The sequence below is a fragment of the Solanum dulcamara genome, chromosome 11, assembly GCF_947179165.1.
Source record: "Solanum dulcamara chromosome 11, daSolDulc1.2, whole genome shotgun sequence".
Classification (NCBI taxonomy): domain Eukaryota; kingdom Viridiplantae; phylum Streptophyta; class Magnoliopsida; order Solanales; family Solanaceae; genus Solanum; species Solanum dulcamara.
The window spans coordinates 52,194,382-52,212,561 of record NC_077247.1 but is presented as its reverse complement, the minus strand read 5'-3'; the positions used below and the strand labels follow the sequence as shown (position 1 = coordinate 52,212,561).

At 31.7% G+C, this 18,180-nt stretch overlaps 1 protein-coding gene across 1 annotated transcript; it reads left to right on the top strand.

The window, feature by feature from the left end:
- The first annotated feature begins 9,302 nt into the window (after window positions 1-9,302).
- Window positions 9,303-14,799, top strand: LOC129873267 (uncharacterized). Its single transcript, XM_055948324.1, has 6 exons — window positions 9,303-9,477; window positions 10,315-10,487; window positions 10,912-10,991; window positions 11,483-13,201; window positions 13,293-13,461; window positions 13,855-14,799. Exons 2-6 carry the CDS (start codon window positions 10,409-10,411, stop codon window positions 14,481-14,483), a joined length of 2,676 nt encoding a protein of 891 aa, XP_055804299.1. The 5' UTR covers window positions 9,303-9,477; window positions 10,315-10,408; the 3' UTR covers window positions 14,484-14,799.
- Window positions 14,800-18,180: the final 3,381 nt, after the last annotated feature.

The window sequence follows — 18,180 nt, the reverse complement described above, 5'->3', positions numbered from 1 at the left end:
GATTTGTTTGTGAGTATTATTATTATTATTATATTATATTCATCAAATTAATTAAGGCGCAGATAATTTTGAGATGGGAATTTGCGGTATTTATGATAATTTTCAGATAACCACATTTGTTTGTACAAGAACTCTATAATCTGATGAACACTCCCCATTTATTCCAAAAATCAAAAATTATTATAAAAATTATCAATTGCCTTTGTTTATGTCAAACAAATATGTTGACCTTCTGTGTGATTACTCATAACAACAACAGCAGCATATTCAGAAAAATTCTACTAGTAAAATTAGAAAAGAATAAAATATACATAAATTTTATCATTATCTTATAAAAATAAAAAGGTTATTTCCGAAATATATAAATTTTTCTCTTCTAATCAGGTGGTTTTGGGGAAAATATGGAATTTGTGATATATAGTCGTGGCAGTTAGGGTTTGGACCACTTGAGTATACACGTGTTACACTTTGGTTTTTGACTTTGAACAAGTTGGATAATAACACGTGGATCCATCAATTTTATACTATCTTTTTCTTCCATTCTAAATTGTATTATTGAGTTTGCTCTATCGATATCTCGATTCCCTGTGAAAAATAATTATGCGCTATAACGAAAAAATATAAAATAAATTTATAACCAAGATTTCAATATGGCCTTGAGGAGGCTCCCTCACTTTCTGTTGTCTCAATTCAAGGAAAGAGTGTACCGAATTCGCCTTCCGACATTATTGAATTCGCTTACAAATAATACTTCTTCTTTCGACCATCGAATGAAAAGGGTAATGGTTATACATCTCTTATCACATTCACGGCATGGCGTCAATCTTCACTAGAAGTCAATTTTTACATATCTATAAGATTTTTTTTCAAAAATCTGAACTAATTGAATAGTAAAATTAGAATAACCTGAAAAAAGGACTAAGAAAATCCTATCATATGGGAGACTGTTTCCTTAAAAGCCGTTCGTGAGCCCATTTGAATTATATTTTTTCTCTCTTGACTAATGATAAATTGAAAAAAAACTCATCTTTTTATGTTTCATTTTGAATAACTTTGGATTTGGAAAATTAGAAATCATGTGTGAGAGTAAAAGATTAATTTATATGTTTATTAAGGATAAAAAGAATATTTAAGATTGTCTGTTTGTGAGATCAACACAATCAAAGAGTCGGAACGAGGTGGTGTGGGTTAAATCTTTGTGATAGGCATTTTTATTTTTCATATATCGGTTCGTATAGTAATATTAAATAATCTATTTGATCAAGTTTTTGAAAAGTCAAAAGTATTTATATTTTTTTTCAAGAAATATTTTATTAAAAAATGAGGCTTTTGATCAAGTCTTTTGAAAGAAAATAAGTAGCAAAAACTGTTTTTCAGACATAAAAAGAATAGGTTTTCCCAAAAATACTTTTTTGACTTTTTTTTATTACTTTGAAACACTTTTAAAAAGAGAAGTCAAATGCTAATTATTGCTTAAAAGTGTTTTTTAAATTTAATCGTCAAACACAACTTGAATAATTACTCAGTAAAAATACTTTTTTAAAAATCACTTTTAAAAATAAATAATTTTCAAAATTTAAAATTAATTTTAGAAGTTTGACTAAACCGGCTATAAGTAAACCTCAAACTTTATCATCTAAGATTAATTAGAAGTCTGGTGTTTCCTTAATTCACGCAAAATCAAATTTTATGGATAGTGATGCGTAAATGAAATTACTTTTGGAGATAGTGATTTTTAGAATATTGCAAGTTAGGTTATAGTTAAGCAACTAATCTTTTTCAACTTTAATTAAGGTGACTTCAGAGAACCGAAAGTGGAGTTTGAGGGGAAAAAAGCAAAAATATTAACTCGAAAAAGTTTAATTGTCTTGATTTATTGTTAGTGCTTCACAAAAGCACTCAACAGGATAAACCTAATAAAAGACAAATTCAAAAAGAGGTTTTCCATTTTTTTTAAATTGCATATAGAGGAATTAGAATAAAGTATTTGGTTAATAGGACAATACAAGGATCAACTGGAGAGATATCAGAGAGGCAAAAAGACACAAGGAAAATGTTCAAGAAATTATTAATCTGAAGTGAAGGGACTTTGAACAAGTCATAGAGGGTGAAATATTTTGTTGCTTTGAGAAGGCCAACTTCAGACAATAATGCTTTACCAAGACCAATTTCTAATACTTCTTACTGAAGTTGTTACTTCAGCAAGTATAAAAGTCAGAACATTTTTGACTGAAGTTATAATGATCATGGAAGATCAAACTTCAAACAGAGAATGGTTGTACTTAAATATATAATGGCTTACTTAGATCAGCTTCAGATATTTTACACATGAAGTTCAAACATACAATTTGGTTGAAGTTTAGATGAACAAATATTTGTCTAGAAATAGTAACTTAATTGTTTTTCGAATTTCAACGATCCAACACTCAAATATACCTTAAATGAGCTTAAATTTGAAATATAAGTTCTCAAGCACATACCCCAAATAGTCAAAACAACAACAAATCTGACAAACCCCTTTTTGTAACAATAGTGATTTGCCATTGTTTTCAAGTTTTTCCAATTACTACACTCACTTAATTTAAACTTACTTTTTATATTCGAAATTCAAGGCTCGTTTTCTCAAAATTATATTTCAGTTGCTATAGATTCGAAATATATATTGTACGATAAGTATTTTTTAAAAAAAAACAATTTTTCTCTGAAGTCAACTAGTATACTTAAGGTGATAGTTTTACTAGAGAAAGGTTGGGATAATAAAGGGGTTTCTTATGACATGGGCCTTGAGTAGTTACACTGCTGAAGTTTTGGACCTAAACATCTCATAGACCTTAAGGAAGGAAAAATATGGCCTATTTGGATAAAGCCCAACTTACATTATTTACTCTGAAAACAAAACATTCCACACACAAAGTACTATTTTTAGACTAAAAAGAAGATGGAGAAGAATTGTCTAATTATTATTAGTTTAGATAAGGTCCGTATGAAACTCTGGAACTATAAGATGCATGAGTAAGTGGTGGCCAATAACATGTAATAGGCATAGCTAGGTGGTCCAAATTAGCTAACCAATAAGTTAATGGGATTTCTTTTCTTATTGCTTTATCATAATGAATCTCATGGCTTTAAAGTCCTTTGCATGCACATGACACTTGCCTTTGAACCATCATTATTTGATAAGGATTCCTTTGTTCTAACTTTTGTTGTAAGAAAAAAATTAAGCCCCACATAAAGCTATCATCCTCTTATTCATGAGTTGTAAGTGATAGGGTTTGCCCCCTTCCCCACATCCCCCTCTCTAGTAAGTTCATTTTTTTGGGGTCATATAGCAATAGCCCCCTAACTTTTATATTTTTGTCTAATATTACAATCATGTAACCCCAGCTTTTGAAACTCATTGGGACCTAAGTGTTTGATATCCGTACTGAGACTTGATTAATTAAATTTGAATTTGCGTCGAGAAATCGCACACAGAGAAGTAGAACTCTGTATCATATCCAGAAGCGCTCAAACCTAGACGTTTGATTAAAAATAAAGAAAAACTTACCGCTCCATCACAATGATTGTCTACTCTTTTTTACCTTGCTTTTTCTGCATCATGTAGTTTCTTGAACATTTTAGTTTTTAAAGCTCAAATTCGGTATTAACTTATCATGTCATCGTATTTCTAGTTCAATTTCTTATTCTCTGAATGTTTAATTTGGTTAGATTTCATTTAAAACATAATTGATTTGATATTACACAAATAAACAGACAAAATAATAAGTTTATCAACATGAGGGAGAACTTCTGTTTGGTTCAATACTGTCCATATATATAAGTTTTCAATTTCCAATATTTTGTATATAGTTAGTCCAAATCACAAACATTATAAATAATGTCATTACTGGCATGATTAAAAGAAAATATGACAAAAGGTAAACGCGAACATCCAAAGTTTGCCTCACCCAACTCATGCCTAGTTGTGCTATAAAGGTAAACGCAAAAAATATTTACTCGCATCTGATATTATTTATATCCAAATAAATAAAATTTCCTTATAAAAACATGATTAAATGATAAAGTTCTATACGTTAAATAATGCCTTGCAGTTATTAATTTGATACTAATAACATTTAGTTATTCCTTCTCCATGTATTGCGTAATTTTCGGCTTGTTTTTCTTTTTTTTTTAATCTTTTGACAAAAAAGACACTAAAATGTCTTGCGTGAAGGAAGGTGGCCAAGTCCACGATGAGGACGATCCTACATTGACATGTAGCAATTATAAATAAATAAATAAAAAAAGAAGTTAAATGGTTTGATTTAATTTTTTGTAGTAACTATTTATACTATAATTTAAGTATTACTATTTTATATCTCATTGAGTGATTGAATGAAGGATATTGATCTTGGAATTACTATTTTTGAGATAAAATAATCGAGTGACAAAAGATGTCTAACTAACTCTATAGCTCTTTTTTCAAAGTCTGTTAAGAAGGGGAATGTTAAAATTATATATATAAAAAAGTTTAATTAATAAATAGCTAAATATCTATCAAAAAATTATCCACTAAATATTTTCATTATTATCTTAATTCTATATTGTATTCCCCACATTTTAATCATAATATAATTTAATTATTATCAAATTAGGTCTTGTACATTAATTAACACCCCACAAATCAATTCAAAGAAAGAAGAATTGTTCCAACGAAAATTAGCAATTTCGTTGCCGACCAACTACCCTAATATAGTTTAAAAAAGGAGAAAGAACAATATTTCATCATCGTCAACTCTTGTTATCAATGATGCTATTGCTTTAAAACAAAAAATTAAAACCTTTAAATGTTGCAATTTTGATATTGACTATACATACAAGGTATATATATAGTGGATGAGAAAAATATCTTTTGGTGGGGAAAGGGAATTGCAAGTACAATAATCATCTTGTGCTTCTTGTTTTTTTTTTTTTTGATTGGATAGAATTTGGGGAGATGCATGAGGTTAGGTAAAGATGATATTTTGATATAAATACACATACATATTACGTTCAAAAAATTAATTTATGTATTATACTTTTGTAAGTATTAATTAATAATGGTATGTTTGTCATGATGAATCCACGTTCGGCTAATTTGACTATGGTGAAGGGAATTTAATTAGTCAAACTACGTGGCTAAGCGGACAACTAATTAAGTTATATTTTGTTTATTTCTGCAGGCCTATGGGCATTATTATTCCATAATTGATTATTTGTCATTCCCTTTTATTTGATATCTAATATTTTGAAAAACGAGTGTGATTTAAATGGTAAACACCATTCATCTTTCACTTTAAGAATGTAAATTTGAATTATCAAAGAAGTAATTTTTTTTATCTAATATCAATTTTAAAGTTTCATTAAACACATTTGCATTGAAAAGTCCTACAAAATCCTTCATATCACACTATTTGTTTTAGAACTATATCCCAAAATTGACGATGTAAACAAAATGAGAGAGAAAAGTAGAATCATTTCTTTACTAGAGAGAAGAAATATAAGATATACTTGGTCCATTATTCTTTACTAAAGAGAAGAAATTTAAGATACTTGGTCTATTTTACTTGTGATTTTTTATCGAAAATAGATAATTCAAAATAGTTGTCATTTTAGAAAATTAAAATATAAATTTGGATTGAGATCAAAGAATAAATATGGATAATTTGGCTAAAAAAATATTTTTTTAAAAGGCGTGAAAAGAAATTATAATAAGTAAAATAGGCCGAGGAGTTGAGGGGTGGGCGCCAGATGGAGGGGCAAAAGTATGTGGGAATTGTGAGCTGTGCCTGTTTATGTTTTTTTGGGAATTTAAGGGGCTTTAAAGTATCATATAATATGGAGAGTACTTGAATGTTTTTTTTTTTTACAACTTACAAGAAAAAAAGAAATTCCGTTATAGTGACAGTTTTTTGGGACAGCATTTAAGAATAGTATTTATGTTACGTACAGACACAGACAACGAAGCTAACGTTGTTTCTCCTTACTATACTTTACTAATACACTTAATTTTATACAAGCAATACAACGTATTTTATTTCCTTTAGTTGTCATGATTTTCTTTACTTGAATCTGAACAACAATTCAAATCAAGAAGAAGCATGATGAATTATTGCGACTGTGCATCGTTACTCGATGACTTGATTGGGACAGATGCCGATTCAGATGCGGCTAGAAAGACTCGTTTGAGTGGGTACAAAGTAGGGGCATTGCTGATTGCAACCCTCTCCCTTACCTTTCCGGAACGGGAAAAGGCTCTCTTGCCCTCCTCCTACGAACCTATGAACCTCCGAACGATATTAAGATGATAAAAAAAAATGACTGGCAAAGCTAGCGCCCCTGCTCTTTCTATGAGTTTCAATGAATGGCAGTGAGAAGGCGAAAGAGGTCCCCCGTGTAGGAGTTCGGGAAGGCCAGAATTTCAAAAGCTGTGACAAAACTGTGGGCTCATGACCTGCGCCGCAACTCCGGACCGAAAGCACGACACGAATAGCTGTCAAGGCGGAAGTTGCAGGTTCAGCCCCCGAATACTTGAGAGAATTCTTAGGGCTTTCGGTGCTCTGTTCCAAGAAAGCGTCCGTTCACGTCAGGAACCTTTGGTCAACTCAAACAAGAGGCCTGGACCACGCCGCTAGATTGAGACTGCACAATCTCTCTATCTTTAGATTACGGGTATGCACCAGAGCAAGAAAGAGACTTCAATCCAAGACCAGCTTTCTCTATGAAAAATATGAATCGGAGTGACGTCGTCCTTATGGACGTATGATTTCCAAAATGGCAGCAATCGACTTATTGAGAGTCAAATTATATGAATTTTGACTAATATTTTAAGATGTACTTTTTTATCGTATTGATATGAAAAAATTGTAACTTATAGTACTTTTCGTATAGTTTTTGAATATCTAATTTTTTATTTTACAATATTGAGTTAAAGTAATATAATTTAACTTTAAAAATTAGTCAAATTGACTTTTGAAAAACGCAACGTACCAACTAAGATGAGACAGAGGAAGTATAGTCTAAAATGAACATGGAAACGATTGTACAATACAGTCAAATCTTGTTATAGTAATAATGTTTGTCCAATTTAAATATCTTTTACTTTTTTTCCTAATAAAAAAGTTGGAAGAATTTAGGTTGATGTAATTAAATGGATTGACTTTTAAAACACTGAATTGCAAATACGCAATTAACTAATTAATTTCTATTTGATTAAAAAAAACTATTTAAATCAATTCTCCTTTTCTTTATTTGTTGGCAGATTGCTCCAACCAAAAAAGATAAAGAGAGAAGAACAACTTGAGTTATTATACACATAATTTCATGGTTGTTGCGTCACGTAGTTTAGAATTGGTTCATTGACAAGTTAACACTTATAATAGAATTAAGTATTTATTTTTCAAGGAACAGAGATTAGATTAGACACTATTTTATTTTTAAATTATTCTCTGAAAACATTTTTAAGAAACTAAACGAAAATAAAATCCAACTGTCAGCTTAATTAGAGAATGATGGTTAGTTCTTCCTCCATTTATTTTTACTTATCCATTTTGAACTTCACATAATTCTTTAAGAAATAATGATGAATATAAATATAGTACTCATATTAATTGATGCTTAACTTAAGTCTAGAAAAATGATTTAAAAAATATATAATTAATGTTGAAGATAAAATTATTAATAAAAAAATAATAATAATAATAAAAAAAAATATATATATATATAGATATATTTTAATATATTAAAAGTGACCAGTAAAATAAAGTGAATGAAATGTAGTTGGTATATCTAGGAATCATCAGAAGCTATTAATATGTTTTATGTTTTTTTTTTTGAAGGTTAGAATTTAATACTACTTGGTGGACCATAATATTTATGTTTTGTCTAAGAAATTGATAGTTCTGTTGTATTGGTACTCAACAAACTATGAAGAAATAAAACAACTAATCTCACATGGCCACTAAATCACGTATTTATTTAAAAATAGGTTGCCGTCTTGAGCATCAAATATCATAATATTAATTAATAGATTAATGTGTTATCAGAATCATTCTGTCACAAATATTTAAATTGGGCAAGGATGGATCCATCAACTACCCCTAACAACTTCAATATTTGAAATGTTTTGAGTACGTGCCACTTGATTCCCAAACCATACATACATGATACAGCTCCATTACCAAGGAAAAACTGATTATTAACCGCCAATTATAGTACAATTTCACTTTTACTCCCTCCATCTCATTTTAGATGGATATTTTTAACTTTATACGGTGATTAAAAAATCATTAATACAATGAAATATTTTACCATTTTGTCCCTTTTTTATATCAATGAAGTATAGAAATAGCTAGTATTGAGAATTATTTATATTTAAAAGACCATATTAATTGTAGTGGTAAAATAGAAAAAAATTAATTAATTCTATCTTGATTTAGTAAGTAATCAAGTAATATGAGACAAACATTTTAAATAAAATGTTCATCTAATATGAGACGAAAGAAGTATATAGTATTACAAATGAATATTAACTAAAAGATAATACAAAAGTAATATTGGAAAATTAACTAAAGAAATTACATTAAAACTGAAATTTGATTAGTCAAAAGATGTAAAACACCAACCCTATAGTTTTTGATCGACACTCGATTTAATTAAGGATATGAAAACTAAGTATCAAAAGAAAATACAGTACAGTAATAACAAAGTCACACGAAAATAAATTGGAAGAGAACACTGGGAACAACAAATAATATGAAAATAGAAGCAAAAGAAACAAAATAATAATAAAAAAAAATAATCTAAGAATAAGATAAATATATATATTTTCTTAAAGTTGATATCATGGTAAGTTATATAAAATGATATTTGGCAAATTGGTATCGTACATCTTGAAATATCTAGAAAAATGAAAAGATTTATCATATAATTCTGGAATATGGAATGACAGAGTAATGGTATTTCCTATGATGTAGTTTGGATTTTTAGAATCAAATAAAAAAAATCTTTGAATGCGATATATTCATATGCCTTTAAATTTTAATTCTTATGACTTATAATATTTTTTGTTTAATTTTTAAATATATAAATTATTTTTAATTTTTTTTATATGTTTAAATTATAATTTTGACAAAGAAATAGCGAGATTTTTTTTTTTTATTCCTATTATGGAGGATTTATAGTGTTTTCACGCTTCCCGACAATTAAGGGGAGTTGGCTTTTTTAGCGGATATGGAGTTTCATGCTAAAAAGCAGCGACTGTACTAAGTGCTACTTTTTCTTCAATTCATTCATTAATTATTGTCCTCTGCTTCCTATTATTTTTATCCCAATTCGCTGCTCTGCACTCTCTTCTTCTTCTTCTTGAAAAAAACCACACGTCAACTCCAGCTCTTACAATCAGCTTTTCCCTCTGTCAATACACATTCCATTTTAACCATTTTTATAATTTCCTCAACGGTGAGTTAGTTAACAATCTTGACTTGTTTTGATAAAACTTTTTCTATGGTTATTGAAAGTTGACATGATGGTTTGTTCTTTTTCTCTCTCTCTCTCTGTTATCGTGTTTCTTGGATCGTTGATCACGAGAAAGTTAAAAGCTTGAGTTTGACTTGTACCCTTCTCTCCTCTGCTCCTTGTCTATGCAAAGTTGTGATTTTTATAACATTGAATTGCTGATTTTTGTTTGAAATTTGTCTAACAATGAAAATGGGTGTCTAATTTTTCTGTGGGTTGAATCTTTTTCAGTTTCTTTCCTTTTTTTCTTCTCTGTTTATTCTATGGCTGCCTTTGTGTTATCTCATAATCCTTTTTTTCCCCCCTTCTTTCTGTTAAATGAGATTTATCTGCTAAAGTTTGTTTGCTGATTTATGAGTGCCTAATGTTAACATAATAGTTACTCTTTGCTGTACCAGATCAGGAATCTCATATTCCCATGTGTAAAATCAAATACTCCAATTTCAAGAAAACCATTTTATTTACTACAATTGATTGAATCTTTTTGCTAAGAGTTTGAGGTCATCACAGAGAATTTTCTCAGTTTTGAACTTAGCCGTGACTTTGTAGAAATCTGATTGGGGCTCTCAAGAATATAAGTAGCTGTGATATATTATGAATTGAATTTATTGCTGCCTTCACATGTTATTAGACTATAACAAGAAAGGGTTGTTTTATGAATATGGTATCAGTTAGTTATCAAGAATGTTATGTGAAATCTTCTTTTTATATAAGTCCTTTTTCGTTTAGACTACGTTGTCTGCTGGGAAAAATTGTAAATTGATATTATTGTGTCTGCAGGGTGTGGACTAGGCAAGCTGTGTTTTGGTTTTATGGGATGACATGGAGCTACTAGATCTCTGAGATTATTGTACCATTTGGGATTTTGTGCTGCATGGGAAGCTTGTTGGACCTCATTGATTTTGATCAAGGAGGGATGGCAAGGAAGTTCCTTTCACAAAAGAGACATGGTGGTAAGTGCTTTCGTTCTTTAGTTGCATCACGAGCATGACATTGTCGAAGCTAGTAATATTGGCAAGATGTTAATTGTTGCCACACAAATAATTGCTCAAATTGACATCCTTTTTACTATGTTTGATGAATTGCCTATGATTTGTCATGACGAATGCACCCTTTGAAGGGTCAGGGAGACTCCTGAATTAATTTAATTCATTAAGCTCAAAACCATTCTTAGCTTAGTCAATAGAATTATCATTCAAGTCCTGAAGCACTATGCTTTCTGCTTCTACTCTAGCAACTATTACAATACGAAGAACTTGTTGCATATCCTGTTATATATAAACATAAGATCACAATTTAATCGGGGACAGAGGGGATATATCTTCTTTTTTTTCCAAAACCAACAGAAAATATGATGATACATTCATTATTGTGCAGGTATCGATACTCCTAGAAATAGCTTGGAGCTTCCAGTTGAAGCTTCGCAGTGGTTCGGTGCTGGAAGGGACAAATCACAGGTAAAAAAAATTATTTTGTCATGTTCAAATTCTCTTATCTGATGTTGGAATACTCTTAGCACATTGAGCAAAAAAAGGATTAGGACATATTTACATCTGATAAAATAGCTATAACCTGGAGTGTAGGATTTATCCTGCCTCATGTAATACTTGTAACTATGGTCTTATAGAGTGTGACAAATTTTGCAAGTTCAGAGTGACAAAGAACTCCGGCTGCTACTCGAAATTTTCTTGTACATGCAGCAGTTGTACCACTATCTATACCTGTCTAGACTTAGAAATCACGGGCATTTCTTAAATAATATTGTGCATTGTGTATTTTCTTGTAATCTTTACTTAATTGGTTTCCCAACTTCTGGCATCTCAAAATCTTCATGTATTATTTGGTACACTGCAAGAATTAAATCAGGCTTCTGAATTTTCCTGAGAGTTGATATAATTCTTTCTTACTTGGTTGATCCTATGCAAATTTATCCCACATTTGAATGCAGTGCACCTATCACACGATTGATTGGCAAGATAAGAACTGTTATGGGTACGAGGCTCCAATGAAGAAACTGATCAGTGAAGAAATAGCTAGAAGACCAAACACAGGACATAATGCACCTAGTGTGGTGGCACGTCTAATGGGAGTGGATACATTACCATTAGATACCCGAAAACCATTGGCAAAGCATGTAGAGAAAAAGAATGAAGTGAAGGATGGGAACCCTTCCAAAGAGGAATGGTTGAGAAAGGTTTCCATTGATCATGCAACCCAGTCCTCCAGACAGAAAATATCAATTCCCTTTAACCATGATGAATCATGTGATTTTGACCGACAGAGTAATAGCCGAAAACCAAACAAATATAAACCTCGAGAACATCCTCAGGAGGAGGAACTACAAAAGTTCAAAAAGGATTTTGAAGCATGGCAAGCAGCAAGGTTCAAGGAATGTTCAAAGTTTTTTGAACATGGCACCAGTCCAAGTCAATGGCTAGCACAACAAAGCCTAAACAAGGAAAAGTTGTCTATTTATGCAAATTCAATGAGAACCACAGCTGCTGAGAAACCTACGGAGCTGCGAGGGCATACAGTAATAGTGAATCCCCGGGAAAGAGGCCTTTTGGAGCATCAGAATAATATAAATGAATTTCCTGCACCTGCACAGAATAAGACCAATTGTGTAAAGGAGGTTATTCCGAACCCCGTGTTTCGGAATCATTCTCTGACAAGTTCTTCTCACGGACTTGATGTTGCTCCAGCTCCTACAAAGATAGTAATTCTGAGGCCTGGTCCTGAAAGGATGGTGACTAATGAAAATTCGTGGGCCAGTTCTCCAGGCATTTCTGAAGACAGGGGGAGCATAGAAGAATTTCTTGAGGAGGTCAAGGAAAGACTGAACTGTGAATTGCAAGGAAAGAGTTCCAAAAGGAGCACTACCGTCAGAGGAGGAGGAATTGAGACCCCTTATAGTGAAAGGTCACCAGATGCGAAGCAAATAGCTCAATCTATTGCAAAACATGCAAGGGAGAGTGTTACTAGGGACTATGGAACAACATTACCTCGGTCAGAATCCACCAGGTCTTATAGAAGTGATATTCAATCCGATGGGGCGAGTTCTCCTGAGTTTGTCAATAGAGATACAAGGAGGTTTTTGACAGAAAGGTTCAGGAATGTCCTCAAGCAAGAAACATCTCATGGTATACACAGGCTTGCTCGTGGAAGCTCTAGATCAATGGAACTGATTGAAGATAAGTGCAGCTCTGAAGAAATGAGGCATACTTCTAATACGGGAGATAAAGCAACCAATCTGGACAATATGAAAGGTGAATTCGACATGCACATAAGATCTTTCAGACGGGATCATGGCAATGACATGCTTGACCAGGAACTATCTCCTAGGAGCCTAATTAGATCTTTGTCCGCTCCTGTGTCCGCGACATCATTTGGAAAGCTTCTCCTAGAGGATCGACATATGCTGACAGGGGCCCATATTAGAAGACAGCATGAAGCTATTGAGAAGGCCACAATGAATGTCAAAAAACGGCAAAAAGAGAAATTCAACCTTAGGCGAAAGGTTTCCAGCTTTAGTTATAGTTTCATACTTAAGGGCAGGCTCTTTGGTAGGAAAGTTCATTCTTGGGAAGAACCACATGGACAAACATACAATCTCATGAAAGATTTTCCAAGCCCACCAACTGGTACACCGAATTTTTATGAAAGACATGTAAGGAGCCTAAATAGTCCATTGCATTACTAAATATCTGCATGATGCTGATTTATCATTACATCTAACTATGGATATTATTTGGTTCTAGGAAAATCCTACTGAAGTTCCACCAAGTCCTGCATCTGTATGCAGCAGCGTCAATGAAGAATATTGGAGACAAACAGACTACTTCACCCCATCAACAACTTCTGATGTACCTGCACTCGATGATAGTGAGATGCCCCGTGTTTTTAGAGATATCAGCTCGAATCTAAACGGTATTAGTAAAAGCTTCTATAAGTGTCCTCAAGCATGTGTTGCTCTTTTTTTTCATTCATTGTAGGCAAGATCATGTTTCCTGTGAAACAGACTTGAGAAATTCTCACCATGTTGCTTTGGCTCATATTATATCACTGTTAAAGGATTGTGCAAACCGAGGAACTTCAGCTGTAATGACATAACATTCGTCTGACAGGATTTTTTTCCTTCATCATGTGCTTGCAATAAATAACCACATAGATTATATTCATGGAGTTGTATCTCATCCCCCTTGCTCTCTACTTTAGCACCATCCTTAATTGCAATATAATTGGGTTTTAATTACTATATCTTGAAAATGAGGAACTGCATGGAACTCTAAAAGAAGTTGCTATTTTATTTTTACATGACAGAGTTAAGGAGGCAACTGAATCAACTAGATACTTATGACTCTGAGGAAACCCTGATCGATGAGCATTCAGTTGAAGAGGAGATGTTGGAGATTGAAGACCATGCCGAGGCATATATTAGAGACCTGCTCATTGCTTCTGGTTTATATGATGGTTCGCGTGATAAATATATATCAAGATGGGATCCACTTGGAAAGCCTATCAGCAACCAAGTTTTTGAAGAAGTAGAAGAGTCTTACAAACAACTGACAAAGGATGAAGAAGGGTATACTAAGGATCAATTACAGAAAATAAATCACAAGTTATTGTGTGACATGCTGAATGAAGCACTTCCAAGTGTACTTGGAATACCTTCCACAATATCTAGGTTCGTGAAAAGTGCTGTCGGTCCTATGCCACGACCTCCTCAGGGAAAGAAGTTATTGGAACGTGCATGGGAAATTGTTGGTGTTTATGTTCACCCTCCATGGGATAGAGCATTTCAATCCCTTGACAATATAGTGGCCAGGGACTTGAATTCCAACCCTTGGTCTGGATTGATCGACGAAGATGTTAGTGCTCTAGGTAAAGACATGGAATGCCAAATTATTGGTGATCTTATTCAAGAAATGATCAAGGATATGTTGTCATAACTTCTTTTTTTCTCTTTCTCTTCTTTTTTTGTTTCTTTATTTTGGTCACTGATATGAAGAAGTTTTGGAACTTCTGAGTGGCCGGGGCATAAGACATGTAAAATGTTTATCTGTCCAAAGTAGAGTGTGTTTGATTTACAGAAACTGTAATGTCCAGTCTTTCTAGTGTTGGATACATTTGTTCATAATGTGTGGCTTGATGTGGTGATATTCATTGTACATTATTAGTTCAGATATAATAGTTTATTGATTCGATAAATCAGTTTTGTTTGTAATGTCATATTAAACAGCATTCTGGAAGTGTGAAATTCCCCTTTGTATGCTAACTCTACTGCTAATTAGTCCTCTCTTTTCTTTCTTTCTCTTGTTTACCCTTTTGTATTTGAAAAATGGAGTAGATTCTACAGTTCAGCATTCCACAACATGCTCTGGCTCTAATTTGTCTCTTCCCATTGGGCCAGTCCAACAAAAGAGGAGTAAGATCAAATATTAGGTAATGGTTCACAATCTTAGGTATCTTAGGAGAGTTGCAAATCATAAGCTGGCATTCCATGCTTAGCCAACGGTCTAATCAAAAGCCCTTCAATATGAAATGCTTTTTGGACTCATTAAGACTACAACTAGCCGAAAGAATTAAGATGGACTCAAGTTTGTCAAATGCTTTTCATTCAGCAATAAGTGGTCCATAGGACTGATGGGTCGAGAAGGAAGATGATCCTCCCTGAACTGATACTCACCTCGAAGTGCTATGTTGTTCTTTTTGTTTATAATGGGTTAATAGTTGATGTCCATAAGATTAAATTTTGTTGACACATAATTAAGGACAATAATCCATGCCTTAAAATTTTTACCTCTGTCGAGCAAATTCAAGGTCAAAAGACAAAATTTATTAAAATTAAAATCAAAAGATCAAAGATCAAAGTCATTTTTATAAATCACGCAACAAATACATTACGTACTCACTATAACTATTTTATTTTAGTAAAGGTTAGAGAAGTAAAAAAAAATAAAAAATTACTTTCGTCGATTGTTAGTGATCTTCCTCCCCATATATTTTCAAGAAAAGAGGACTATTTTTCAGAGGAAGAAAACAGCTTTTTGTTTGATGGATTTGTTTGTCAAAAAGATACGGTCCAAATTGGGAAACTTTGAAATTCGTGTTAGTCGTGGAAAGTTGAAACAGTGTTTGTATGGTAGCAAGTCATTTTCCAACCAGACTTAAGAGTTTCTACACTCCTTTTCTCTTTCTCCTTTCAATTAATCAAGGAGGTGACCGACGTCGTAGCCATGTGATCCATACTAGTGCCCCTAAAGACTTTAACCTTTTTTGTTTATTATATATTTATTATCGCTAAAAAAAACTATTTTTATTATAATGACATTGATAAATTTGTAGTTCATTTTTATTTTTATAGTTATTTAATAAATTTACATTAAGGTTTGAGCCAAATATATTTTCATGAACCGCACTCTAAATTCCCTCAGCCTCACTTCACTCCTATGAAAATATTAGAAAGAAGAAAACAAAACTAGTGGGTTTTAAGCTAATTATTTAATTAATTTAAAATTTACTTTTATTAATTTCTTTTCCCATTTTTACCCTCCATGGAAACTCCTATTATTTTTTGTTCTTTTCGTAGGTTGAACAAAAATCTAAAGATTAAAGGTGAAATGTGGAACCTTTTTTCATTTAAATTTGCATTGAGTAGATTTGCTAAAAGAATAACATGATTGATGAAACTTGAAAGGTTCTTCTTGATTGGTGATTGGTGATATTTCCTCAATTAAATTTAAAATATGAGATAATTAAATATCAAGAGAGAAGGGCATTTTACAAATACTATCAACATAAGTTCACGTGTTAGATTAGATTCGTACTGACTTGGTTAACTCTTTTTTTTTTTTTGCTTTAATTTGCTTGACGGATTTGGCATTATGTTCTAAATCCAATTAACATTCTTTCAACATTAATTAATAAAAATGAAAACATATACGTACGGAGATAAGGTTGTGCATGTGCGCTTACATGTGGTACCATCAAATTTTGAGTTTGTGATGTGTTAGCTCGAGTGTATTTAAGTTGCTTACACTTTTCGAACCACACATGTTGTGGTAGGATGAATAACATTTGTACACTTTTAATTAAAAGTCTTAAATTTGAGATTAATTAAAAATTATTGCAATCTTCTTTATTGAATTTTGTTTGGCGCCAATATAATCTAAATTAATCACAATCCTAAAGCGGATATTTCAAATTTATTTTGATATAATAAAATTATTTTGATTTTCATTTTTGTGGTAGACAAGATAGAAGAATCGAGACTGAAATGGTTATGCGTTAGGGCATGCGAAGATAAGATGCCTAGATGTCTCATAACGAGGGGTAGGGGTATACATGGACCGGGTTGGTTCGAATTTTTTACAAACCAAACCAAACCATTTGTGTCGGGTTATTAATCTATAAACCAAATCAAACCAATAAAATTCGGGTTTTTTATATCAATATTTCTCGGATTTTTCATATTTTTCGGGTTTTTCGGGTTTTTTCGGATTTTTTCAGATTTCTGAATTTTTCATAATATCTAATAAAAAGAACAAAAGAGTGTTTCTTAAAAAGAGTTCTAGTACAAAATATCAACATATAAGATGGAGGTAGAACACTGTTTGAAGTTTTAACTTTATAATATAACTTTATATGATGGGCTTTATTTGTATATTATTTAGATGAGCTTCTCAAGTCCAAATCTAAATGTAAGAAAGAAAGAAAAATATATGAAATTTTTTTAAAAAATATTTATAAATTACATTTTAATAAATATTTTTATGTATAACATAATTTAAAAGTAGTATATCTATAATCGGATCGATTTGGGTTCGGTTTGACTTTTTTTAGTTAAAATCAAACCAATCCTATAATGGTCGGGTTTTTTTCCAAACACCAAACCAAGTCAAACCAAATCACTAGTCAGGTTTTTTTTCCGGTTTGGTTCGATTTGTCGGTTTGATGCGATTTATTGGTTTGCCTTCTACATCCCTAACGAGGAGGTGTGAGGAATTGACTGTGTATGGTGGATATGAAGAGAGATAGAGATATTGGAGAGATGTGACTAAATAGGACGTGACACACCTCAGACATAATCTTAGATAGGAGGGTATGAAGGTAGAAGATTATAATAGAAGGTTAATAGATAGTCGAGCGTTGTCTAATTTTTCTATCGATATTGTTATCATTATTATTCTTTTACTATCTTATTTCTTGTTTTTATTACTACAGGTTATTTCTTTTGATTTAATTATCATATTATTTGTTATTGCTATTGCTCTATTCTACTTAATTTTTAACATGCATCCTTCGCTGTTATCTGTTTACCTTCATAAAACATGGACAAGATTATGTACGCAATATTCTCACCCAAACTTCACTCGTGGGATTAGTGTATGTTGTTTCTGTTGTTTGATTTTCATCTTCCAGCCAATATATATTGAATATTTTAGATCTATTTCTTAAAGATCAAATTTAAACTAAATAAGAGTAATATATTTTTTATTGGTAATCTATACTCCTTCTATTTCATATTAACTGAATTTCTAGAACTTTTTTTATTATTCAAAATAGTTGAATTGTTTAAATTTTAAGAAAAATGTGAATCTTTTTTCATGTTTATCCTTTGCATTAATAAAGTTTTGTAATTTTTTA

What these genes read in the sequence shown, in the direction of transcription:
- LOC129873267 (XM_055948324.1), top strand. Translation starts at nt 10,409, where the DNA reads ATGGGAAGCTTGTTGGACCTCATTGATTTTGATCAAGGAGGGATGGCA. An exon ending in CGAATTTTTATGAAAGACAT is followed by an intron (nt 13,202 to 13,292) that starts GTAAGGAGCCTA and finishes ATTTGGTTCTAG; the next exon opens with GAAAATCCTACTGAAGTTCC. An exon ending in TATCAGCTCGAATCTAAACG is followed by an intron (nt 13,462 to 13,854) that starts GTATTAGTAAAA and finishes TTTACATGACAG; the next exon opens with AGTTAAGGAGGCAACTGAAT.